We start from the raw sequence: 27297 nt of genomic DNA on the forward strand, positions 1-27297 counted from the left end.
ACCCAATGCTTTGGTTTATATTACCAGTGGACCAATGACTTGAAGTGGGACCAGGCCTACATTTCACACCCCATATAAAGGCCTATCAAAACTCCAAAGTTTGCGAGCAACGAATGGCAGAGTAGGTCCTTAAAAAAACCGCAGAGCCCTCTCACACACACCCTCCTGAAAAGTATTGGATGTCCAAAAGAATCCAGTCTCCCCCTCCTTGGAAGTCCATATCTGACAGAGCAGAGTCAGGCAGAGCTCGCACTCCAGCTTCGCCTCAGTCAGGCACAGACGCCCTCAGCCCCTCTCCTGCTCTCCTCTTTACTTTCCCTTTGGACGGTTTTGGTTTAACAAGCAGCCATGGATGCCATCAAGAAGAAGATGCAGATGCTCAAGCTCGACAAGGAGAATGCCTTGGACAGAGCTGAGCAGGCAGAATCAGACAAGAAAGCAGCGGAGGACAGAAGCAAACAGGTCAGCTTCACTTTGGCTTTAATGTGGAAAAAACTTCAGGGAAAAGCAGGATTAAGACAACAGTGCTCTTTAAATGGATTATAATATAACTTCATGGATATCTCCATTTAAGAACAATCATTATTATTAATATCAGTCTTGAATCATGGCTAGTTTGTCTTTTTCTTTTTGTTTCATTGTTTAATCAGAAGTTTATTCTTTTAAATGTCAATGGGAAGTTTCAGATCTGAAGAAAGGTCAATGTGATGATATATTATTTTGTGTTCCACTTGATGACTGTTTGTATGCATGTGTAGTTAGAGGACGATATGAGAGAGCTGGAAAAGAAATTGCGTGTAACTGAAGACGAGCGAGATAAAGTGTTTGAGGAATTCCAAACAGCTGAGGAAAAGCTGCTGGGTGCAGACGAGACCGCCACCAAGGTATCTGATCCTCCACGCATGGGCCAACCTAACTTTCCTTCTCTGTCCTCTCCTTTCCTGTCCTGTCCTGTCCTCTCTTGTCCTGTCCATGTCTCCGTGCACACGCCCTTCCATCTCTGCGCTGATCACCCTGACTCTGTCAGCTTGAGGATGATTTGGTAGCTCTGCAGAAGAAGCTGAAGGGAACTGAGGATGAGTTGGACAAGTACTCTGAGGCTCTTAAAGACGCCCAGGAGAAGCTTGAGCTGGCTGAGAAGAAAGCCACAGATGTAAGTAACAGGCAGGCAGACACAGCCTCACAAATTCCTGCGCTTCCTCACAACTTTGTTGTCTCACCACCTGTCAAAGAAGCAAAAGTCCAACAACACAGAGAATGACCCGATGTGCCTGAGAACATGTCTGAGCCTCTTAAAGTCAGCCCAAAGAAAGTCACACTTTATCCCTGACTGAAAAATGACAACACACTCAGTAAATTCCAATCACTCATTTTAAATTCACTGATTTTTTTTTTAATCCTCCCATAGAAAACATAACATTCATCAGGTCTTAAACTCATCTTGGTAGTTTTAGTGTTTTTTTGTCCCGCGTGCTGAGGAAAAAGTATTATGTGACTGAGGAAGCCAGCACACAGTTAAATATAGCCCACAGCTTTATATGGTCAAGATAGAGCTCACATCTGTGGGCTGAACTATTTGCTTAGCAAGGAAAAACCAAGAGGCCCCCTACAGAATGAACATATTTTTACTTTATTTACCAAGAAAAAAACACATTCAATACAACGACAAGCTGCTTTGACATCCCTTTGGATGAAAACACAAACACAAAAAACAAACTATGTAAAGATTTTTTTTTAATTTAAACTTGAAAAAATTTGATTATTTTTGGAATTCTTTAAAAAAGCAGGCTAGTTAATGTCAGTATGAGTGATAGCTACGTTCAAGTGCAGCAGACTGGGAGGTTTACTCCTAAAAGTCAAAGGCATCAGGTTGCACCGAGGCTTACAAATGCCCTCTGAGGAAAACCCATTGTCATAATCCTTTAATTGGATTTCACAGAGGGGCACTAAGGCCATGGGGTATTTAAGTCTGCCCACTTTTACCCTTTTGCACCTGATGCTGTAATGAATTCTCTATATATACACCCCGTAGTTGTGATTACGTCTTACTTTCTTAAAATATGTCCCTTCTTTTCATCACAACATGGCCGTTCCTGCTATTTTAAACCCAATAGTTTATTCCTCATTCTATATTTTACACGGTTTTATTCCAAAGTGGCAACCTGTAATTTCGTGTGTAGTACTCACAGTGTCCAGCAGAGGGCGCTGCTGTGACATGGTTAATTAGTTGTAAAACACGCTCGCCATAATAATGGGAGTGTTCTACTTTCTTCACATAATTTACGAGCCTAATAATTTAAATTATTTTTTAATGTGTCGGCGTACTGTGTGTTTTTGCAGAAAAACACCTAAACGACGGATGTTTTGGTCCTTTAAAAATAAAACGAGCAGCACTTCCTGGATAAACAGGCATTGCACAGTAAGATTGTCTGATCTGTGTCACGCAGCTTTCAGCTCCTCAAGGCACGTTTTCTCCTTTCTTTGGTATTTGGTCGGAAATCAACGCGACAGTCAGCAGCTCGCACTGTGGAGCTATTTTATCATTTCTAGTGTAAGTAGAGAAAACCATGGCAGGAGTTTCGTCGTTGGAGGCGGTCAAACGAAAGATTAAATCCTTGCAAGAGCAGGCGGACAGAGCCGAGGAAAGAGCCGAGAGCTTACAGAGGGAGCTGCGGGCTCAGAGAGACGCCCGGGAACAAGTAAGCACCAGATACATGTCCTCTTATTAGACCTGCACAGCTTCAGATGCTGGAATCTCTGTAGCTTCTCTGTGTAAACCTACATCTGCTGGTCCTCACTGGTTGCACCGTAGGATGATGCTCTGAAGTCGGTGCCTCATCTGTGCACTTGTTCCTTAAAGGTTTCCCTTTAATCATCAATCATCCAACAATGGGACGTGATTTCCCTCATTCACCTCCTAGAAAAGCTCAAAGTGACAAACTAGGCTCACCCTAGGCTCACCCAGGTGCCCATATAAGGGCAAATGGTTGTTAGCACAGGAACAGCTCAGTAGAGGAAACACACTGTGATCTTTGTGGTGATTATTCACAGGCAGGTGTTTCAGTTTTAAACTAATTACCTCCCTTAGTTATGACAGCCATAAGTGAGATGCACTTTGCTCCAGTGTCTCACACGACCTTTGCTTCACTACAGAGTCTCATACATGCTGTTCTTCCTTCTTATAAGTTATCATTGTGTGAAAATATATTGCGATATTAAAATGGCTCAAGTTGTATCGTCAAGAGTACGAGTGAAATCGCGAGAAGTAGGGAGCAGATTAAAAAAAAAACCCAGAATCTACAACACACAAGATTACCGAAACTCATATCTCGATATGTATCCTCAAAATGGCGATATACAATATAAATCTCAATTACTTTATTTCAAATTAAGTCTAACCAGAAATACAATTCTAGTTTAAATTTGCTAATGCAAAATGCTGCACTATCAAATGGCTGCACAACGTCACCCTGTTCAAGTAGCTCTTTTTTCAAGTTTTTCAGGAAACCCAAAAAACTTCACCAAAAAGTGTCACACACTTGACTTAGGCCATTATCTTTAAGCGGTAAAATCACATGAAATGATCAACTGAGGATGTAGGCGATTTTACCATAGGTGGCCGGCATCATGAGGAGATGATTTAGGGGAAAAAAAACAATTTTGACAAAAAATTACTTGTATTTTAACAGTGTAGCAGTAATATATGCCACTTTAATCTTCTTGTCCTCTAAGGGACAGCACGTGTGAGTGAGTTCTGTAAAGGTCTGGGTTAGGACACACTCAGAAATCCATCTAACTGTGTTTTTCATGCTGTTCTGAGAATTAGTGAAAGCAGTGACTCATAAAACACGTATTTTAAAACAAAATGAGCTGTAAAAATATATTATGGATATAGGAGATATTGTAATTTTCTATATCCCCAAAATAGAAAATTCAATATATCTTTAATCGCGATATATCGCCCAGCTTTAGGTTTGTACAGAGTTAATGTCAAATAAATCATGGTTGTATTTACGATTGCAATTTTTTTTTTTTTTTTTTTGTGTATCCATTATCGTCTCACCTTCATGACAGTGAAATAATGCACCAGGGAAACACTTTTAAATTTACCAGTGAAATATAAAATTAAGAACTACTCTAGTTGCTGCCTAAAAACACCACCTGGGTTTTGCACACAGGTTAATAAGGTTTTATCAGGGGCCTCATAATGAGACGTGACATCAAAGCTTATCACAGTGTCTGGGATATGATGGTTATCATTACAGAACGAGGAGCAGAGGTTAACCTGGAGGAAAGCGTTCATCCATCAGAGAAGAAGCTGTGGTTAGGTCTTCCCTGCAGGCACAGATACATTTAAAACAAACACCTTTCTTTGGGCTGACTTGATAGGAGGCTATGTTTTGATGTCAGAAACTCTGGTAACATTCTGGTGTTCCTCCCGCAGGCTGAGGCAGATGTCGCTTCACTTAACAGACGTATCCAGCTGGTTGAGGAGGAGTTGGATCGTGCTCAGGAGCGTCTGGCCACTGCTCTGACCAAGCTGGAGGAGGCTGAGAAGGCAGCAGATGAGAGTGAGAGGTGGGTTTATCGCCCCAGAAATATACAGTTTTATTTCCTCAGTCTTTATGTTGGAGCTGTTAATGTCGGAGTTAACCACGAACATGTTTCCTCTGACAGAGGCATGAAGGTTATTGAGAACAGGGCCATGAAGGACGAGGAGAAGATGGAGATCCAGGAGATCCAGCTCAAAGAGGCCAAACACATCGCTGAGGAGGCTGACCGCAAATATGAGGAGGCGAGTTTTATTCCATCTCAGTGAAGCTCAGGCACAGGTGTACCGGATATTTGAGGAGTTTCAAATTAAAATGTGTTATCCTGTTTTTTCTTTCAATTGCTTGATAATTTTGCAGTAGCTTCAGCACAGTAAGATGTAGCTGTCAGTGCTAACATGTATTATCAAATGTATAAAGACCTGAGTTACTCAGAAATGCTAACATTAGCACTATTAGCTCCCAGATAGAGGAGGACATAACTCAGCCATTTGTTTCCTGTGTGTGGATGTGTAACACTCTATTGTGCTGTGCCTAAAGGTCGCTCGTAAGCTGGTCATCATTGAGGGTGACTTGGAGCGCACAGAGGAGCGTGCCGAGCTGTCAGAAGGGTACGTTTGCTTCCCACGCTTCATGCTAACTCCTCTGATGGCTTCCACGATGAATGTCCAAAGATGTGCCTGTGCCTAAACAGTGCGCCCTGTGTTCTTACCTTGTGTGCTGATCATTTGCATGCTCATCATGGTTTCATTGCTCTGGGCTTGCACTTCATGCTGCTGCCACTAACAGACGCGTTCGGCGAATGGAGGATGAGCTCCAGGTGTTGGAGCAAAGCATGACATCAGTGCTCATCTCAGTCACACAGGTACAAAACGTAACGCACCTCTTTGTCTTTGGGCGATCCTCGCACTGCTGACCCTCATGCCTCTGCTTTGCATGCTGTGCATGTTCTTTTCCTTTCTTTTAGTTTGTATTAGACCTTTTCATGCCTAACATGGCAGGGGCTGTGCATGAATGTCAACTCATCCATTTAAAAAAATATTTTTTTATTTAGTTCACATACATAACTTATTGAAATAATCTATTTTAATCATGTTGGCCTGATCTCTAATGCTATTCTCACATTCCTGCGATGGAAAGGCACGTTAGAGCACTTGGGGTTCCTCCTTTGATCCCTGTTCTTATTTATTTTGTATCCTCTCTCCAATGTGTCTCCGGTCCTGTCCATCCCTTTTCCCTCTTCTCCTTCTTGGTGTCTTTCCCTATCGTCTAAAACACCAGCAAATGCTCTGAGCTTGAGGAAGAGTTGAAAACTGTGACCAACAACCTGAAGTCACTGGAGGCCCAGGCCGAGAAGGTAAGGAGAGTGTGCGCTGTTCTACTCCTCAGCTTCCTTCTACACACGAACCACTGGGAAGTGAAGAGCTTTGGGAGTGGATGTGTTTATGCCAGTGGTCATAATGTTATGGCTGATCGGAGTATGTGTGGCATGGTTTGAACACACTGATGATCTGATCTGAACCCCACGCCCTTGCTTTTGTCCCACAGTATTCACAGAAGGAGGACAAGTATGAGGAGGAGATCAAGGTCCTCACTGACAAACTGAAGGAGGTAAAGCTCACAACTGGAACAGCTGTATCTGCTCATACTCTGGTCCTGGTTGGTCTTTAAAGGTCTGACTGTTGCCTCCCTTTGTAACAGGCTGAGACTCGTGCTGAGTTTGCAGAGAGATCAGTAGCCAAGCTGGAGAAGACCATTGATGACTTGGAAGGTATAGTTTTTTTGTTTTGTTTTTCCTTGGCCCCTAAAAAGGCTTCAGTACTTATTCCTTAAAGTTCAGTTTAGAGTTCTGTTATTTTGCTTTACTTTATTAAATGTTGGGGTCTCTTCAGTGAGCCACAGTGCACTGATGCCCTAATGTGAAAACAGTCACTTCTCTTTTCCTTCACCTCCACTTTTCTTTATTTCCTTTCATTTTCTGATGTAACGTTGTCTTCCTCTCTTCCCTTCTTGTTTTCATCTCTTCCTGTCTGTCTGGATGCATCACCTTTCACCTCCTTGTCACGTGCTGCTCCACCTTTGCTCCCTGTCACAACACTCCCCCCTCATCCCCCCTCCACCCCGGGGCCCACCTATAGATGAGTTGTATTCTCAGAAACTGAAGTACAAGGCCATCAGCGAGGAGCTGGACCACGCCCTCAACGACATGACTTCCATGTAATTTTCAGCTCACTGTACTTGCTTGTTCTGTCACTGCCCTCATCTCCCCTGCATCTGCACATCTCGTCTTATCTCATTACAAAACCATTACTTTCTTTGCCTGTTCCCACATTTTTAATGTTTTCTAACAGTTTTAAATTTCGATGTCTTCAAACTGATGTCGTGTTTTTGTCGTTTGTGTGGCCAAACTCAATTTCAGTCATTGCCGTTTGAAAAGCTTAGGATGGTTCATGTCTGTATCGTGTGTGGAAGGGTTGTGTAAACCCATCTGTGTACAGCATGGTGTTTTCTTGGTTTCCAGCTGATTTCTATGTGACCTAAAAAAAAAACTGAATTTTTGTCCTAAAAATACCCATTTGATCATTTCATACAGTTTCCTAAACTCAAAGTGTCCTTAAGACATTTTGCCACTGAGCAAGCATGAAAGGTTTCTGTTCAAACGTTGATTCTCAGTGACTCGTTTCACGTCATTGTTTATCAAGGTTATACCAAGTCTTTGTCTCGATTTTTATTAAGACGGTCTGTTCCGTCGAGAAGAAAAGCCCACTGTGTGTGTGTGTTGTTCAGGCGTCTCAGGCGTGATTTTTAACTGCCATAACAATTGGTTAAAATGAAAGGAGCACTGCAGCTGATCGCTGTGAAGTCTGTCTGTGTGTGGCACGTTTCTCCCACAATGCTTCCTCTGTGGACATTGTGGCTTTGCATTGCAATGGTTTTGATGCCATCGTTGACGTCGTGCACATCTCAGAAATTCTGCCGCTCCCTGGCGACCCCTTCGCTCACTGTGTACTTCTTCTTCTCCACACGATAAATTTGTTTACGCCTCATCAAAGATGCCTCCTGCCGACTGAGCAGCGTCTGTTTGCTCGCTTCAGTTTTCTCTCCATTTTCACTTCCCTCTGTGTCTTTGCTTATCTCTCCCCCTATGTTTTCATGTCATCGTCCACTGCATCCCATCTCTTGTAAGAACCCTGAAAACTTTCTGCATTATGTAAAAAAAAACCTCCTTCCATCGATGTAAGCTGGATCTCTTTACTCTGTCCCTTTGTTTCCTTTTTTTTATTTGGTATTAAACCAAGAAGCCTTGCTTTTAAATGATTGCTTTTATTTCTCCATCTCCAAAAACCATCCTCTATTAATTTAATTGGATGTTCTCTTTGATTAAATGTGACTTTGTGCTGCTGATAAACTAGGCACAAGTGATGTCAACACTTGGTGCATTGGTTAGTTACTTGACTGTAAAGCTGAGCCGGGTGTCTTTTCTTCAAGCACTGTCAACACGTGGTGCTGTGACAGGAATAGCTAGTCTGAAGGCTGTGAGGATTAGTGTGAGTCTGTGGATGGATTGCTCTCTGGTAAGTGTGAGTGATGTCTGGGAATACTGGATCGGGATGTAAGAGCGACCTGGAAACAAGTGACAAGTGGGCTTTGTATGATACTCAGTATCCTGTCATTTATTTTAAATAAATCTGCAAACGACACATTGTGAGTCTTTTTCTAAGTCACTGGCATTAATCCAGATAAGAAAGATTAACAAGTGTGTTTGTCCTAAATCAAATAGAGATTCACTTCAACGTAAAAACCAATAGGCCTACTGTGCTGCACTCCACCCTAAGCTTTACTTAATCTGAGCAATAACACAGGAAACAACAGAGGGTTTGGTCTTTGTTTGTTTGTCTGCTTCTGTTGTTGTTTTGTGTGTCAGACTCAGTTTGTACACATTTTTCCTGTCATGTGGGAATTTTTGTTATAATTTTTGTGGTCTCTCCTGGGGCCTGTACTATGTAGCTGGATGAGCAATCGGTGATATCTCTTCAAGAGCGGGCTTCACCTAACTAAACATTTCCATCACAAAGCAGCTGTACTCTGAAGCAGGCTATTGACATGTAAACTTAAGCCAAGTGATTTCAACCTGAATGCATTGCACCCTCACATAAACAGGTGGCGAATGCAGCTTCTGACCAATCACAAAACACAGAGAAACCATGGAGAGCAACTTTTCACAATTGCGAATGATTCTTTAAAAATATGAAGAATTCAATCCATAATTGAGACTAAAACAACTGTTGCTGCAGAAAAACAGGAAGGAAGGAATGCAGGTATGGAATTGATGACTTAATGCGTACATTTGTTAGATTATACAATATTAATTAATCAGAGAATAAACTGACACTCTAATCACTTTCACTGTGTTACAGCACAGACATGTTTCTATGTATCTGCCCCATTTTGGTTGCAGTCTGTGGCTCTGATGCTGCGTACATACAGCTCAGCCTACATCATAAGGTGGACAATATTTGTATTTTATACAGCCTGTATTATCTAACAGGACTGAGGCTCTCAGCATCACCAGTGATATGAATAAATGAATGAATTTATTGGTCAAAGAGTGCTTGGCACATGCTGGCTTCATTAGCTAACTAATGTAGGTCAATCGATCTGATTAAAATCTATATATTTCCTGTAGGATGTGATTGAGCAAATGAAAGGATTGCATCTATCCATTCATTCTCTCAAGTCAGATATGATCCATGCAACTGTCCCATTATTCAGCTGCTTTGATTTTCTGCTTGAAATAATACCTTCATTAATTCTTTCCAGAGATGGTAGGCATCCAAAGACTACAAACTTTCCCTTTCACTGTACTTCTCTCATTTCCCCTCTCCTCTCTGCTTCCTAAACTTGCTTTCTGACTGCAAAGATCGCCTCTTCCATCAACTCGAGAAAAGCCGTCTTCTCAATATTGAGCTAAGAGTGGTCTTGAATGAGGACTGAGGATGTTTCACATTGCTTTGTTTTTAATGTTTGTATGACAATCCAACGCAGTTTTGTCCACTAACAAGTGACTTGCCATGCTTGTAATGTGACGCTGTTGGTGGATGTGTTTACTGTGAACGTCAGGGTTTATCCTAAACATGTTTTATTAGTTACAGTGGGGCAAAAAAGTATTAAGTCAGCCACCAATTGTGCAAGTCCCCCCATGTGGTTCTGGGATTTTTGCTCACTGTTCTTGTGATCATTTTGACCCCACGGGGTGAGATCTTGCGCGGAGCCCCAGATCAGGGAGATTATCAGTGGTCTTGTATGTCTTTCCATTTTCTAATAATTGCTCCCACAGTTGATTTCTTCCACCAAGCTGCTTACCTATTGCAGAATCAGTCTTCCCAGCCTGGTGCAGGTCTACAGTTTTTGTTTCTGGTGTCCTTTGACAGCTCTTTGTTCTTGGCCATAGTGGAGTTTAGAGTGACGTTTGAGGTTGTGGACAGGTGTCTTTTATACTGATAATGAGTTCAAACAGGTGCCATTAATACAGGTAACAAGTGGAGGACAGAGGAGCCTCTTAAAGAAGAAGTAACAGGTCTGTGAGAGCTAGAAGTCTTGCTTGTTTGTAGGTGACCAAATACTTTTATTTTACCGAGGGATTTACCAATTAATTCATTAAAAATCCTACAATGTGATTTTCTGGATTTTTTTTTTCTTTCTCATTTTATCTCTCATAGTTGAGGTATACCTATGATGAAAATTACAGGCCTTTCTCAAATTTTCAAGTGGGAGAACTTGCACAATTGGTGGCTGACTAAATACTTTTTTTGCCCCACTGTATGTCTTGTAATGTCTGATGCAATTAAGTCTTGGGTTATTTTTGTGTTGCAGATTTGCATGGTGGCATGCATTTTTTTTTAATTAAATGTGTTCCTTTTGTTGTAAGTGCTGTGTGCAGGTTGGTTTAAGGCACTTAGATTGAATGACTGACCTGTAATGATACTGGTTTGATGATTAATCTGAGCTAACATACTGACTGTCCTAAGTAACCTGTGTGAGATTAAAATGTCCTTATTTGATGTTCTAACAGAGAAAGTGTCACAAGCTAAAGAGGAGAACCTGGATATGCACCAGATGCTGGACCAGACTCTAATGGAACTGAATAACTTGTGAAAGCACAGTCTGACTCCACACACACATGCACACACACTGTGGTTTGGTTTTTTGTGTTCACACCGCGCTTACATCAACCCCTTCTTCCTCCTGCACCTCCTCCCATTGGTGGAGAACAACCAGAGGCTTTTCCTAATCCAACGTCCTGCTCTCAGGATGTAGAGCTAAGTGCAAGTACACCTCCACCACTTTGCTAAAGGAGGAGAAACTCAGGCGTTTGCCAGATTTTTATGTCTGTATGTTGCAATCCTTTCATGTTTTTGGACAAGTCATCTGGTGATGTGACGTGTACAACTGTTGTCAGTGTCGAGTCTTATGAAATCATGCCTTAATGCTCAACTTCTCAAAAATCTACCCAAGTGTGCGTATACACTGGCTCTGCCTGTCAGTGGATATATTGGTGCTACTGTATTGTCAAGCAATGACCGAGTCAGCCAACATTCTTTATCTTTACGTCTGGTTAACAGGTTGTGTTCTGTTTATAGCATTTTTAATGTAGATGTCTATCATGTACAAATTTATGAATATAAATAAAAGCACGTTTTGAAAGTTTTCTAACCTTGTTTGTGGTTCATTTTATTTTTTCTGTCCACATAGGAGAGACAAAGATTTAAAGTTTAAGCAGGGTTTGAGTTGAAGCTATGGAACCATTATCTGTCAATCACTGCTTAGGTTTTACTTTTGCTGTCTGGATTCAGTGAGCAGTGACACCTGAAAGAATACATTTCTTTTTTAATTTAATAATCTCTGCCAGGGTAATGGTTTTTGTTTCAATCTTTTAATTTAATTTAATTTACAACTTGCCCTATAATGGCAGAAATACTCATTGTAAACAACTCAATTATTGAGGGACATTGTATAGAATTACATTTCTGCACTATTTACATATTGATCTCAAGGAAAATTTTCATAAATGTTTATCAAATAATACACCATGTGCTGTAGTGTGAGTTGAAAGTTAACTTTACTCTCAACATAAAATAATTTTCGGGTTCTGTTCCGAAACTTTAAGAAAGTACATCATTTCATTGATTTAAAAAAATAAAAAAATGGACATATCTTTATTCTAATTGAATTTATTTCTGTATTTTTTTTAGCATATCTTGCACATTAAGATATTATTTCAGTGCGTTAGTGCATAGGTGACATTTGATTAAACTGATTATTATTTTATCAGTTTGCTTTTTTTTGTATAGTTCCCATTATTGTTTAAAACCAACTATAAATAAAATAAATTATTTTAAATACAATAAACTGAGCCCCTAATAATAATAATTTTGACACTCAAGTCATATGCTGGCCAAAACTGTATAAATATATTCTAAAACTGTTAATAAAGAAATATTTAGGAAAATTATATGGGTAAACAAGGAAGTGACGTCACAGACAATGACTTAGCGGAAATCTTTCTACATCATCGCCGGAAAATGTGTTTTGTGTCTATTTCAAAATGTGCGTTTTCTTCTCTGTTGTTGAACCTAACTACACTGTGGTGTGTTTTTATGCGGAATAAAGCTCATTAGTTCAGGGATTGTGTGAAACGGAAGATAAGAACCTTGATCGATATGTTTTCTGAGTCCGTCACTCAATTGAGTTTGCCTTGTTCGACGATGCGTGCTCCTGCTCAGCTGCTTTTGTAAACAGATCATGCAGCTCCTCTCTGAGAATGTCACGGCTGGTTCTGGTCGCATCGTTTGGCTCAAAATGCATTTTTATGAAAGCCGTGGGGAGAAGAACGACTAAACTATCTTCTTATCCGAGACAGACACTATTTCTGGAACTCCAGCGTTTCGTACGTGTCTGTCCAAGGTGTCTGTCTGGATGTGCGGTGTTGGGGTCGGTATCGCTTTAGCTGTTGGACTGAATTACGCTGCTAGCAGCTCCAGTGATGATGTACTTCATGGAGTCCGAGGCAACTATCCATACAGCAAGGCCATAAAGGTCAGCAGAGAGCTGCTGGAACGGATCAAGGTAGGCTCCCAGGTAGAGTCTGCTATGTCTAAATCACCACATTCAGAATTAGAATACTTTTATTTGTCAGTGCACAACGATTTCAAAATAAAATAAAATAGCAGCTCTCATTAACAATGCAAACATATAAATACATACATTCAAACGTAAAATAATGAGTGTCTATTCGTACGGTACGGACAACTCTTGGCGCTATTGGTACGTTTACCGAAGTACACGCACGTAGCGTTTATAGTTAAGGTTACAACACAATATCCCCCTCAAAAATTAGGGTTTAGTCTAAGCCACGTGACCTAAACTCGCCATGACTGACCTATCACGTGACCTAAACTGGCCAGTGAGGGGCGCTGCGTATGGATAAAATATTGGTAAATTGATACAACAACCGTACGGATAGCCACTGCCTAAAACAAATCACTTATTCTTAATCATTTAAGCATAGACTTTGATTGCCATTGAAGGTGTGGCCTTGGTATCTGACGTAGATCCTTTGAGCCGAGGGCAGCTGGAGGCACAGAAATGGGAGTCGTACAAAATTCCAGAAAATATACAAAAGAGCAGCAACAATAGACATGACTGCAAAAGGACAAAAAAAGAGATTACTACAAAAATAAACAGTTTTACTGCATTATCAACAACTATACAAAGTGAAAAAAAAATACTCACTACAAAGGTACACATTATGGCCCCCAAAACACACAAAATAATACAAAATAGTACAAAATGACTCCAAAAACACAAACTTTTGTTCTTTCCTGTATTAATGTTCACATCGATCATTATTCTCATTGCTGACACTAATGTTGCCTTCAGATCAAATACAATCTTATTTGTGTGACCCTGCTGTGATAAAAGTGGCCCATCTGTGCTTTATTGTGGAAAGTGTACCACGGTGTTTGTGTGTGATACAATTATACAATGAAGGAATATCCACACGTTTGCAGACGCTTTTGTCCAAAGAGACTTACAACACAAGCAATAATTTAGACTGGAGGAAAACCTTAGTAAGTGCTACAAGTGCTTTAAGTCATGCCATTTGGTCTGTCATGTAGCCTACAGTGGGGCAAAAAAGTTGATATGTTGTTGCTGTTTTGGTTTTACTACTGTCATTATTACTATTATTAGAGTGACATCACAGACCTTTATACTCACAGCCCTCACTCAGTAACCTACATCATGTACAGTGGGGTGAAAAAGTATTAAGTCAGCCACCAATTGTGCAAGTACTCTTACTTAAAAAGATGAGAGGCCTGTAATTTTCATCATAGGTATACCTCAACTATGAGAGATAAAATGAGATTTTTTTTTCCAGAAAATCACATTGTAGGATTTTTAATGAATTTATTTGCAAATTATGGTGGAAAATATGTATTTGGTCAATAACAAAAGTTCATCTCAATACTTTGTAATGTACCCCTTGTTGGATAGTGACAGAGGTCAAACGTTTTTTGTAAGTCTTCACAAGGTTTTTCACACATGTTGCTGGTATTTTGGGCCATTCCTCCATGCAGATCTACTCTAGAGCAGTGATGTTTTGGGGCTGTCGCTGGGCAACACGACTTTTAACTCCCTCCTAAGATTTTTTAATGGGGTTGAGATCTGGAGACTGGCTAGGCCACTCCAGGATCTTGAAATGCTCTTACAAAGCCACTCTTTCGTTGCCCAGGCGGTGTGTTTGGCGGTTGTTACTTTGGTCCCAGCTCTCTGCAGGTCATTCACTAGGTCCCCCCCCATGTGGTTCTGGGATTTTTGCTCACTGTTCTTGTGATCATTTTGACCCCACGTGGTGAGATCTTGCGTGGAGCCCCAGATCAGGGAGATTATCAGTGGTCTTGTATGTCTTCCATTTTCTAATAATTGCTCCCACAGTTGATTTCTTCACACCAAGCTGCTCTACGTATTGCAGATTCAGTCTTCCCAGCCTGGTGCAGGTCTACAATTTTGTTTCTGGTGTCCTTTGACAGCTCTTTGTTCTTGGCCATAGTGGAGTTTAGAGTGACGTTTGAGGTTGTGGACAGGTGTCTTTTATACTGATAATGAGTTCAAACAGGTGCCATTAATACAGGTAACAAGTGGAGGACAGAGGAGCCTCTTAAAGAAGAAGTAACAGGTCTGTGAGAGCTAGAAGTCTTGCTTGTTTGTAGGTGACCAAATACTTATTTTACTGAGGGATTTACCAATTAATTCATTAAAAATCCTACAATGTGATTTTCTGGATTTTTTTTTTCTTTCTCATTTTATCTCTCATAGCTGAGGTATACCTATGATGAAAATTACAGGCCTCTCATCTTTTTAAGTAAGAGTACTTGCACAATTGGTGGCTGACTTAGTACTTTTTCGCCCCACTGTACATGATGTAGGTTACTGAGTGAGGGCTGTGAGTATAAAGGTCTGTGATGTCACTCTAATAATAGTAATAATGACAGTAGTAAAACCAAAACGACAACAACATATCAGCACGTATTTACAATATTTACACACACACATAAATAAAATTTAATAAAGTATAACGTGATTATAAAAACAACATATTAATTGAATAATGTAATATATACAGTGATTTGTGTTTGATCATGTTTATTAAAGTGTGTTACAAATACAGAGTAGCCAGGATTATTTCACAAAGTCACAAGTGACAAGATGCGACACATCTGATAATATTTTACTGTATTTTATTTGAAATAGATTTCTATTTGAAAAAGTTTAAGTTTAGAACACAACCTTTTGCTATTGTGTTTGATGTGTTAATTTGGAAAAAGAATAGAATTTTTTTGAAATTAAAAAATTTAATTCTAATCAGTAATTGTAATTAACACTTACTAGGCATTTCAGGCAGCCCCACATGGGGTCCCAACTCCAATATTGAAAAACGCTGCTTTAAAGTGTGACTGTTTATTGTAACAGATAACTGCTAATATCTGTTAAAAATGAGATTTGGAGCTTGGTGGAGGTTTTTGCTCTCTGAGTTCTTGTTTTGTGTGTGTTTTTTTTCTCATTTTGTGTATTTTTCTTGTCATTTTTGTGTATTTTGGCGTAATTTTGTGTGTTCTTTTTGTATATTTTTGTAGTCCTCATGTGTTTTGTTTGAGTAATTTAGATTTTTTTTGTACCCTTTTGTGTATTTTTGTGGTTATTGTGTGTATTTTTCTGTCATCTTGTATGTTTTATATAGTCAATTTGTGTGTTTTTGTCATCATTTTGTCCCCTTACCTTGTTTGGGAGCTGCACAAAATTAGCCATTGTTCACTATAGGCTCAGTGCCCTGCCTACAGAGCCCCTTAAGGGACAGGGGTGACAAAAAAAACTTTTGCGAGATCTCACAATGCTTTAGCGAGATCTCGCGATACTTTTGTGAGATCTCGCGATACTTTTGCGAGATCTCGCAATGTTATTTCGTGAGCCAGTGAACCGGAAGTAAAACAGACACACGACAATGGAGGAGCATATGGGAGCATAATACGAATGTGGGACTGATCATGGACGATTTGGAGCGGTTCTTAGTTTGTAGAGAGGTTCCAAGAGAGGACATAACACGAATGAAGAGAGACAAGGTGAGCATACAATTCATTCTATAACTTAACACACGTGCATTCGTGGCTAACAAAGTTAGCGTTAATGCTATGCTATCGTAAGCTAATATAAGTAACGTTTGTAGAAATGCATCATTGTTTCGTTTTATTATAGGGAAGGCACACTTGACAGCCTAATGGCAGTCATGACATGATATGATTAAACTTGAACAAAGAACAAAAACTTGTTGCCATGGTAACTTTGGACGCCATGGCTGGTTGTGCTTAGCGACTGTAGACTATTAAGGCCGGTCCGGTCCGGTCAGAACTCCACACACTGGTTGCGCAGAAAGCACCACCAATACTCGATCCGTTGATTGGCAGTGCTTGCGCCGTCCAGGTAGCTGTCAACAGTCCCGTCTGGATGAATCGGGACGAGGAACCGTTGAAAGCCTCTGACATAGCTGTTTGCGGTCCCGAGATCAGCTCTCACAATCCTAGGGCAGCCCCCTAAATGTTGGACTGCATCAATGTAATAACCCCCGATCAACTTTGGATCACTACTCGTGGTATAGGCATTAAGCCAGATTATTTTTCGCGAAAAACCGTCGATGCTTCCGTTGATACAAAAGCCATATGGCTTCAGTTTGTCATAGCTGTCCATGTGCCAAATGAAGTTGGGACCTTTCGAAAAGTAGTTCCGTCATCTTAGGCGTCTTGCTTGCCTTCGTGACACTCCTCTCGGATCCAGCTCCTTTAACACCAAACGCACATCCTCCTTCTTAACTTGTAGTCCATGTTCTCTACACTTTGCGTACATCCACCTGTATCCGTGAAGCTGGCCAGAGTACTGTAGTTCGTTGCTGATGAATTCAACCAGGACCGCAAGATCACAGTATCCATTATGACGAGAAAGTCCCCTCGCCCTGAGTATTCTTTTCAGATGTCTCTCACTTATGTCAAAGCCATGTCTGCGGCCGAGAACGGCTTTAATATCTTTACACTTTAGGCCTATAGCATATTAGAAATCAATAAACTTCCCCCACGGATGAATATGGTCCTCCATTGTCCTGTGTCTGTTTTACTTCCGGTTCTCAGGCGAAGAAAATAACTCTACGAAATATCGCGAGATCTCGCAAAAGGTATTGCAAGATCTCGCAAAGTATTGCGAGATCTCGCAAAAGCATTGCGAGATCTCGCAAAAGTTTTTTTGTCACCCCTGTCCCTTTAGGGGCTCCGTACCTGCCCACTAACCCATGCTAATGACATTTATTGTACCTGTCGGTGGTCATAATGGGGTGTAGATCCTCTCTTCACAGACTGTGTGTGTGTGTGCGCGTGCGTGTTTTCAGGCAGAGGTGGGAGCTCCTGGGATGGTGGTTGGAGTGTCTGTGGATGGAGCTCAGGTCTGGTCTGAAGGTTGGTAACTTCATGTTCTTTCCTGTGATGTGTTCATATAGGACAGAAACAAACTGTCACAAATCTAAAACGACTTCCACAATAACCAAATCTATCACAGGGACACAAAACAAACATGTGTTGTGTTTGTGTAACCTGAAAGACATTCAAGTTGCTTTGTACAAAGTTTCCACATTTGGTAAATGTACAAAAAACCTGTGATCACAAGCAATCTACATTCTGAAGAACCACAACACATGGAGAACAGGCAGCCCGGGGCCACATGTGGCCCTCTGTCTAATATTGTGTGGCCCCCAAAGTAAATACACCAAAATGAACACAATGAGAGAAAATACACAAAGCTAAAAAAAAAACACAAAATGACTCCATAAACACACAAAACAGCAACACGAATACACAAAATTACTCTGAACAAACGAGATAACTACCAAAACTAACACAAAACGTATACAAACAATTTAAAAAATACACGTGATGCTACAGATTGCTACAGAAACAAATGAAACAACGAGAAATATACTCAAAGTGACTCCAAAGACACACAAGATGGCTAGAAAAATACACAAAATGTCTCTGAGGATTCACTAAATAAAAACTAAAATATACAAAATGACTCAAACTCATAATACACAAACTGACTTAAAAATCAATCAAAAGATAACAAAATTATACAGTAACTCCAAAGACAAACAATATGAATACAAAAATACACAAATTTAACACAAAAATAACAAATCGACAACGGAAATACACAAAATGATTCCAAAGGCAAACAAAACAACAAAAAACTACACAAACCCTTTGTTCTTTCTTGTAATAATGCTCAGTTTGGTCATTATTCTAAACACTGACACGATTAAGAAATATCACACGAGAGCAGTGCTGTTGTGATGAAATATTAGCACTGTTGTAGTTTAGTCGTAGGCACAAAACTATACAGCAGTTATAACAGTTCTTTAAGCGCATTTTATGTGTTAACAGTAATAAGTGACAAGAGATGATGATTTGTTTATTTAATCATTTGGCTCACACACACACACACACACACACACACACACACACACACACGCACGCTGCGTTCACACTGCAGGCTAATGTGACCCAAATCTGATCTTTTTGTCCATATGTGACCTGTATCTGATCTGTTAAAGACAGTGGGCGTGCACTGTAGCTGTTCCCACTCAACGTACTTGAAGCCAAAATGCAGCGCTTCGGGGCGATTCAATCTTGCAAATGTGACGTCATTTGGAGCCAGAGTCTGCGCATTAGGGTCTGGCAGGAGGTACACTGCCCCGCCCATTTAGCGTACTGCCCTGATGAGTTACGCAGCACAGGTACTCCCAGAACATAAGTATCTTTCCCACTGGAAATTCTGCCAACGTCTTGTCCAGATGATCAGATCATAGAGGTTAGTACTAGTACTAGTAGCTCAAAAAAGATGAAAAAACTGAACTAAAAGTTTAATGGCGTCTCGGCTTTCCTTCACGACGTAACTGCTTATGCTAGTCACAAAGAGAGCTACACGAGATCCGAGGCTGTCAATCATCGTCATATATGATGTCAAATCCAGTTTTTCAACCTCAAATAACTTATTTAAAACAAACTTCACAGAAAAATGAGCACTTGAACACAATGTAGGGGGATAATAACTAATGATCACAGCAGAGTTTAGGTTTGGAAAAAAATTATGTGACGAGTATTTTAACTTTACAGTTTGACCCACATCCCATCCGTTATCATTGAGGAGGTGGGGTTTATGACCTATACTGCAGCCAGTCAGCAGGGGGCGCTCTAAAAATAAATGCTTTACTTCCCCGTGAGCTTGTTCCGTCCATTCTTTTTACAGTCTATGGTTAAAGTTAGTCTGAACAACACAATTCCGATTTTAATGAACTCTGCATCGTTGAAGCCGCTAACATCCTTACCCCGCCACTGTTGACTCTGACTCCCCATCTAAACACTGCAGTAAAGATGCAGCAGCCATCATAGCAAACGGATAGAGTGATAAACCTGCTCTCTTCTTTTTGTCTCCTTAAAGTTACAGTATGTAGTGTTGACTTCTGTTGGAAACAACATTTCTCAGCGCGACGCACAGACCTACACTGGACGACTCCCTATTTACTTACCTGAACATTGTAGCCTGTGGGCTTTTCTGCACATGCGTGTCACTTTAGCATTGCATTCCGTTCATACTCCAAACTGATTGAAGACGCATTTAATATGTAATATGGACGACAACACATAAGAAAAAAAAATCTGAATTGTGCATTAAGACCTGCATTGTGAACGTAGTGACAGTGTACTGTGGTGTGTAGCCCAAGATGTAACGGTAACTAACAGTATTTAGTGGAATGTCTGTCGTCCAATCAAATCACTTGGTAACAGTTGCAGATAAATTAATTAATTAATTTATCGGTGTGAAAGCGCCCGATGCAAATGAAAGGATTGCATCAATGTCTAAGTATTCTCTCTCTTGTCAGCCGTCAGATCAGATCCACACAGTGATGTGTTCACACAGAAATGTCAACATTACACACAATTCACAAGTTAGCTTGACTGACAGCGAGATGCAAAACCAGCTAGCATTGGAAAGCCACTGACCAGTAACGCTAGCGGTGTTAGGTTATCATCTTTACTAGAATCTTTATCGGGAGCCTCCGAGGCCAAAGGGCGCTTTTGGAAACATTCAAAAAGTGTGGCTTGTTTTCGTTTCATTTTCTGTGCCAAAATTCAACACTTTTCTTTGCCATGAGGTAGGCGTGGGCCATATGGAAAAAATGATTTTTTCTTTGTAAAATCACAATCAGGTTTTTTTCATTCAGATGATTTAGACCATTTTGTTATTTACTAGTAAACAAACCAATTCACCTACTTAAAATCATCACCCTTAAATGGAAAAAGGGATAAAAGACAATTTCAGCCAGGGTACTTTTCAAATATTTTTAAAAATGTATGTAAGCAATTTATCAAACTCGTTCTAAGTACAATTAACATCAAAGAAAAAGGCTGACATGTAAAACCTCATGTTTTTTTTGTCAAACACAATATTTTTAACTAAAAGTGGTGTAGCATTAGCAACACTTGCTACATAACAAGGCAGCAGATCATTCTAGTGATTTCCATTTGTTTTTGAGGTAACACACTCATGTTAATAAAATCATACTTTAAGCAGTGTTTGAACCCTTCATTTCACACAGTTTAGACAATCATATCCTTTACAAGATAAAACATTACTGCTTTGGTTACATTAGGTCTGGGTGATATGGACCAATATTCATATCTCACTATTTTTCCTCAAAATGGCTATACACAATTTAATCTTGATTTATTTTGTGTTTTTAATATAGTTTTACAATAAAAAAAAAAAACAAAATGGGTCAAAGTCAGTGGATTAAAATGCCACAAAGACCCTTTTATTAATCACTAGCAGCTCAATATCAACATTTTGTTCCACTTTTGACTTTTCCTTCATTGAGGCTGAAATGCATGTTGCTTATTTAAAGGCAGCTCTGAGTTGCTGAAAGTCAGGACAGAGACAAAAGCACACACATATTGACCAATCAAATGTGGCTTGACCGACACATCACAACACAGTGTGCACATCTACGGCAGTGGTGAATGGCTGCTGTCCATATAGGGTAGAGGATTTATTTATCCCTCTTCCTTCTCTCCTGTTTTTTTCCCGGGGTTCAGGGATTGGTTATGCTGATTTGGAGAACCGTGTCCCATGCACTCCACAAACTGTGATGAGAATCGCCAGCATCAGTAAGCCCCTTACGTCTGCAGCTGCTGCACGCCTGTGTGAGGAAGGCAAGTTGGACTTGGATGCTCCTGTCCAAAAATACCTCCCTGACTTCCCCCAGAAACAGTTTGATGGAAAAGATGTAAGTCAGCCTGAATTACTGACGTGAGGGGGTAGTTTCTAGCTTTGCTTATGGATAAAAAATGTTGTCCATGTGTTTTAGGTCACAATAACTCCTCGTATGATCCTCTCCCACCTGAGTGGCATAAGACATTATGAGAAGGATGCAAGAAAGGTGAAGGAGGACAAGGAGAAAGCTAAGCGTCTTTTAAAAGCTCAGGTTAAAGAGCAAGAGGAGAAGAGCTCCACTAACGACCAGGGGAAGTCCACATCAGATCAGAACAGCAAAGATGGCCCAGGGAAGAAAAAGGAGTTTGAGCAGGAAGAATATTACATAAAGGATAGCTATGAGAGCGTCACTCAGGCCTTGGAGCTGTTTAAGGATGACCCACTCATCTTCAGACCTGGTACAGCACTCACTCTCTTCACTGTTTCGCTCAAACGTGAGACAAACTCCACTGAAGTCCTTTCATTTGTGGCCACACGCAGGTTCAACCTTCCTGTACTCCACTCATGCCTTCACACTGCTCAGTGCAGTGATGGAGCAGGCTGCAGGCCAGCACTTCCTGGACCTCATGATGAGCATGTTCAGAGAGCTGGGAATGCTTCACACTGTGCCTGACGAGAACGAGCCCATCGTTTACCACCGTGCACGGTAACACTAATCACAGAGGTCCATGCATGATGCAACCACTAAACACAGACTAACAGTGTTGAAAAAAGCATTTATAGCAGAGATGTTCAGCTTCTATCACAGCAGGAGGCCACAAACGTGACAGTATCTGATCTGAGAGTCACATGACCAACGTTAGTGTCAGCATTAAGAATAATGACCAATCTGAGCATTAATACAGGAAAGAACAAAGACTGTGTTTGTTGTTGGAGTCATTTTTGTGTATTTGTGTTGTGGTTTTATTTACTCCTCTGTTATTTTTGTAGTCGTTTTGTGTGTTTTTGGAGTAATTAATGTGTATTATTGTCGTCATAGTTTGCAACTTCTGGTTAATTTCTGGTTATTTGTTGTCATTTCATAGTTTTGTAAAACTGTACTATACAAAAATACAGAAAAGGAGAAATATTTATTATGTATATAATCCATGTACCCTTTGTTCTTTGGTTATTCTGTTTTAAAACAATCAAAATAACAAATAAACAGTGTGGTTATTTTGTTTTACTGATTTAAAACCAAAACAGAAACACAGAAAAACCAAAACCCAGATAAGCAGCATTTTTCTATTTTTTGTTTTGTTTTTTGAAAAACTTGTATGTGTGACGGGGAAATTAGAGCGAGAACTGAAGTCCGCTGCACCTCCCTCCCTAGCTCCTGGACCAGGTCTCCACACATAATAGGTTTAGGATTTATTTCATCAGTTTTCTGGTCCTGCTCATGTTTTCATTCAGTCTGTGAATGTTTTAGCTCGTAAAAATCTGCTCACGTTTATGTTTTTTTTTTTGCGGTGTTACGGTCCAAATAGTATCCAGATAAAGAGGTGACTGACTATCAACTGTGAGACTGGTGTGAGGAACAATAGATGTTTGAACTTCTATGATTTGACAATTGCAGCTCTTTTGAGGGCAGTAAATTGTTTATTTTGCATGTTATAAATACCGCTAACGGCAGCCGTCAACACACACGGAAGTTGATCACAAGAAACGAGGAGCACCAATAGATTCAATACACCACCTCCAGTTCCACATATCAATTTAATTCAATTCAGCTTTATTTGTAATGCTCAAAATACAACAGTCATCTGAATGTGCTTATCAAAATATCAAATTCATATTAAGAAAGAAAAAATCAAACAAGTCCCTTAAATATCCAAATGTCACACAAACAGAACCAGATTTAATGTTAAAACAGAAAAACACTGCTTGTTTGGTATTTGGTTTTTCTGTTTTCCTGTTTCTGGTTTTAAATGAGTAAAACAAAAAAAACAATCAGCTTTTTTATTTTTATTTTTTTTAAATTATTTTTTTATTGGGTTTAATTTTAGAAACAAAAACTTTTAGGACAACAAGAACAACACGGCAAGGGGAGAACCCATCTCACGTCACAACTACATACATATACACAATTTATATATATATATATATATATATATATATATATACATATAATAGTATTAAATAATACCAATTTAAAGGACCTCTGTTTTTACACACCAATTTTTGATCAGGTCTGAAACTATACTTTTAAGGATGACTTAATGTTATATAAAGTCAGGTCTGAAAGTTGATACGTGAATAAGCCATCTTGACCAACTCTTCTCAAATATGTCAAATTGATTTCTTAGTTTAAGTGTGATTCTTTTCATTGTGTATGTATTGTAGACCAAATTTATGGCTGGTGCATCTTTCTTAAGCCATTTTCTACCTTAACAGGTATTTATCACTCTTGGCACGCTTTTTCTATTTTTTTATATTGATTTTGAAACAAAATATCCAAAGAACGAAGGGCACACGGATTATATATATATAATTTGTCCTTTTGTGTATTTTGCTGTCATTTTGTAAATTGTTCCAAAGGTTTAAACATCTTGTCTGTTTTTTGGTTATTTTGTCTTTTTCTGTTGTCGTGTGTGTTTTCGTTCTCATTTTCTGATGTTTTTTTTAACCTTTTGTCTATATTTCTGCACTGTAATTTTGTGTGGGGTTATGTTAAGTCATTTGTGTGTTTCTGTTGTCATTGTGTGCATTTTTGTTGTCGAGGGCCGCCTGTTGTCGATATCTGATCTATTCTCCCATGCGCTTAAGTCAGAAAAGCCACGTAGCAGCGCTGTTTTTTTTTCTGCGTGCTATTCTCCCCCTGTACTTCATTCAGTCACTGCACACTTTGATCTCAGTTACGCACTCTGGGTGGAGCAGCCCTGAAATGTGGGCGTTCCCATTCAAATCTGGCCTTACGCATATTCTCCATCTGCTTAAGTCCTTTTCCTCCTACAGGCTTCTGAACCTGGAATAAGTGCTGCGCCTCAATAAGGTGAAACATTATATTGCACTAGAAATATGGACTTAGATACATTTTAAGCCACACGGACTCATAATATTGCAGAAGAGACTCCCCGAAAGGAAATATGCAAACTGACACTGTCACGGGGGTGGGGGGAGTCACACAAGCACCTCAAAGGATTGACCATTATTGTTACTAATATGTTCACAACAGGAAAAAATGTGTTACATTTAATTATATTACCCATGCCATCCACTCCTTTTCCTGGGAATCAGTGAGAGCAGCGTCGCGGAGCTGATCAGCTGTGTGCACCCAAGGTGTGTGCTTCAGCTGCAGCTTGGTAAATGAAACTCTGACAGACGTCAGACTGATATTCAACTATTTTAACGCTGTGTACAATGTAAAGCCACAGTTTGATCCACTACAAGAGTAAATAACAAAGTGAAACAATAATGACAGATGATGATGATTAATGCTTGCTGATCATTTCTGAATGCTGGAATGTTAATAAAATCAGACATTCCACACAAACAAAAGTTAATGTGGTGTTAATATGAGGCGGAAAAAGAGATTTTAACAGTGGCTCAGACAGAAAAATGTGTCCGATCCTCACAGTGCAGTAATCTGATCAATAATCTGATCAAATCAACCTGTTACATTATTTATCAACAAAGGCATTTCAAATTAAAAGTGCGCTTGATCATTTTCACGGATTTCAATGACATTTACAAGCGTTAGGAAACTCCATGTTCTGTGATTTCTAGACAGCCTTTAACATAGGCTTTTGGTTGATTTGCGCGCGATGGGCGTGTCAGGAGCCTGGACCTGCGAATACGTGCAGGCATACGTGCAGGAAAGAGGTGCGTAAATGCATGTGCGTGAAAAGCGCTGAAGTCCAGATTGGAGAGTAGGGCCCTAAGGTAGTTTGGATCATTCATGTTTGGTCATGGTTCTGTATAACGTGGTGCTCTCCTCCACAGATTCTATCATTTCAACAAGAAAGGACGTGTTGTCAACTGCCGTTATGTTGACAACTCTTACAAGTGGGCAGGAGGCGGCTTTCTTTCCACCGTGGGAGATCTGTTGCTTTTTGGGAACGTTCTGCTCTACAGCTACCAGATGGCCCAGTTAAAGGACACCCAGGACCTGCTCCCAGGCTTCCTTAAACCCCAAACAGCCACACAACTGTGGACACCAGTAGACAGGACAGAAGCCAGCTGGGACAAGGATGGTCTTTATGGCCAAGGTTGGCTGGTGGTGGAAAAACTGCAGAAGTTTGGCCAATGTCGAAAGCGCAGGTACTATGTGTCACACACTGGGGGTGCTGTGGGGGCCAGCAGCGTTCTGCTGGTGTTACCCAGTGAAGAGATAAAGCAGTGCCAGGACAAGCCCCCAGTTCTCCCACAGGGGGTGGTGGTCACCATCATTACCAATATGCAATCTGTGGGTCTGAACAACACAGCTCTGAAAATAGCACAGGAGTTTGAGAAAGCAGCAAGTGCTGAAGACTCAGAAGTTTCTGAAGATTTGTAGGTTTTAAACATGTTGGACACCTTTGAAGCCATTCATAGAAGGAAAGTGTTGGATTTTAAATACAACAGTGCTGCAGGGAGGCCTTATCACCATGTGGGGGCAGCAGTTGACTGCCTTTTTCACTGTACTCTCTCATTGATTTGAAGGAAATTAAAGCTTCACAAACTGCCTTGACCTGAAATCTGATGACGTTTACATTCAAAAACATCCATGTCTTCACATTAGGGGTGTTCACTGAGACCACCTGTTTGAAAATAATCTTGAGTCAGAGATTTTCAACTTTTATCAAAACTGTGATTTAATCTGATCTGAGAGTCACATTTTCTACATTCATGTCAGCATTTAGAATAATGACCAATCTGAACAATAACACAGAAAAGATCAAAGGCTTTTTTTGTTTTTGTGATCATTTTGTGTGTTCTTATTGTCGTTTTGTATATTTAGGAGGCAGGCGGCGTAACCTGCCAGGAACCTCTTGGTATCCTATGTGTTATTCTTTCTTCTTCTTAGCGCTACGGGAAGCAAATTTCAAAAATTCACAAAAAAATTAACCATATGTGCTAGAGATTTCACCAAAATGTAGCCGTTATACGAACGAAACATTTGCACACTCAAACATTTTGCAATTTATGAAGTCTGTCACTCCTGTAGATGATGTCTGGAAAAAATATCAGAATTTTATCTAAAAAAACTGAATTTTTTACGGAATTTTGAATTTCACTCTAATATGAACAATTGAAGTCAAATGCGAAAATAGCATTTTGAAACAATTTTTTTCAGAACCAATAAATCATTTTATGAAAGTTTTGAAATTTTGTTTTCTTTAGTGTTGTTTCATCATGAAATAGTTGTGGATTAATGATGTGTTTGACTTAATGATTTATTGGCTACTCATTGCAGCTGTAGAATTCCTATTATGAGAGAGAATACGTTTTAATACTGAGGATAAATAACCTCCTAACTATTATTTCTGTGTTTTTTACTTATTAATATTATTCTGTTGCTTTCTGGCCACATTGATGAACTGTGTGTGCTTTGTGTGTACTTAACCTGCACTTTATTTTACGATAAACTACTGATTAAGGTGAAACTTGGATTCATACAACAAATTGCTCCACTTGGCTATGTTGATATTTTAGGCTGTAAGACTGCATCTTTTTCATATTCCATAATAAACAAGGAGGGAGGGGTTGCAATAATTGGCAATGGAGAATGATGTACATTGTTATTCAGTATCTCAGAGGACAAATGAGAGCACTTCCTGTCTTGATTGAAATTGCCTCGCCCTGCACGGGCAGTGGAAAGGAAAGAAGGGGATACAAACGCCACAGATGTGACCCTTAGGGA

The 27297-nt window shown here is 39.9% G+C and overlaps 2 protein-coding genes across 4 annotated transcripts; both read left to right on the forward strand.

The window, feature by feature from the left end:
- The first annotated feature begins 206 nt into the window (after positions 1–206).
- tpm1 (tropomyosin 1 (alpha)) lies at positions 207–7791 on the forward strand. Its single transcript, XM_028451695.1, has 10 exons — positions 207–462; positions 1028–1153; positions 4445–4578; positions 4678–4795; positions 5091–5161; positions 5832–5907; positions 6099–6161; positions 6252–6321; positions 6689–6767; positions 7578–7791. Exons 1-10 carry the CDS (start codon positions 349–351, stop codon positions 7579–7581), a joined length of 855 nt encoding a protein of 284 aa, XP_028307496.1. The 5' UTR covers positions 207–348; the 3' UTR covers positions 7582–7791.
- Positions 7792–12188: 4397 nt separating this feature from the next.
- Positions 12189–26757, forward strand: lactb (lactamase, beta). 3 transcript variants are annotated; one of them, XM_028451526.1, is made up of 6 exons: positions 12189–12689; positions 17539–17605; positions 21299–21489; positions 21571–21874; positions 21957–22122; positions 25398–26757. In XM_028451526.1, exons 1-6 carry the CDS (start codon positions 12528–12530, stop codon positions 25948–25950), a joined length of 1443 nt encoding a protein of 480 aa, XP_028307327.1. In that variant the 5' UTR covers positions 12189–12527; the 3' UTR covers positions 25951–26757. The 3 variants fall into 3 exon arrangements, with proteins under 3 accessions (XP_028307327.1, XP_028307328.1, XP_028307329.1); XM_028451527.1 differs by having other exon boundaries at positions 12193–12677; XM_028451528.1 differs by lacking the exon at positions 12189–12689 and adding an exon at positions 15802–16228.
- The last annotated feature ends 540 nt before the right edge of the window (positions 26758–27297 follow it).

Source organism: Gouania willdenowi, chromosome 6 (genome assembly GCF_900634775.1).
Source record: "Gouania willdenowi chromosome 6, fGouWil2.1, whole genome shotgun sequence".
NCBI lineage: Eukaryota > Metazoa > Chordata > Actinopteri > Blenniiformes > Gobiesocidae > Gouania > Gouania willdenowi.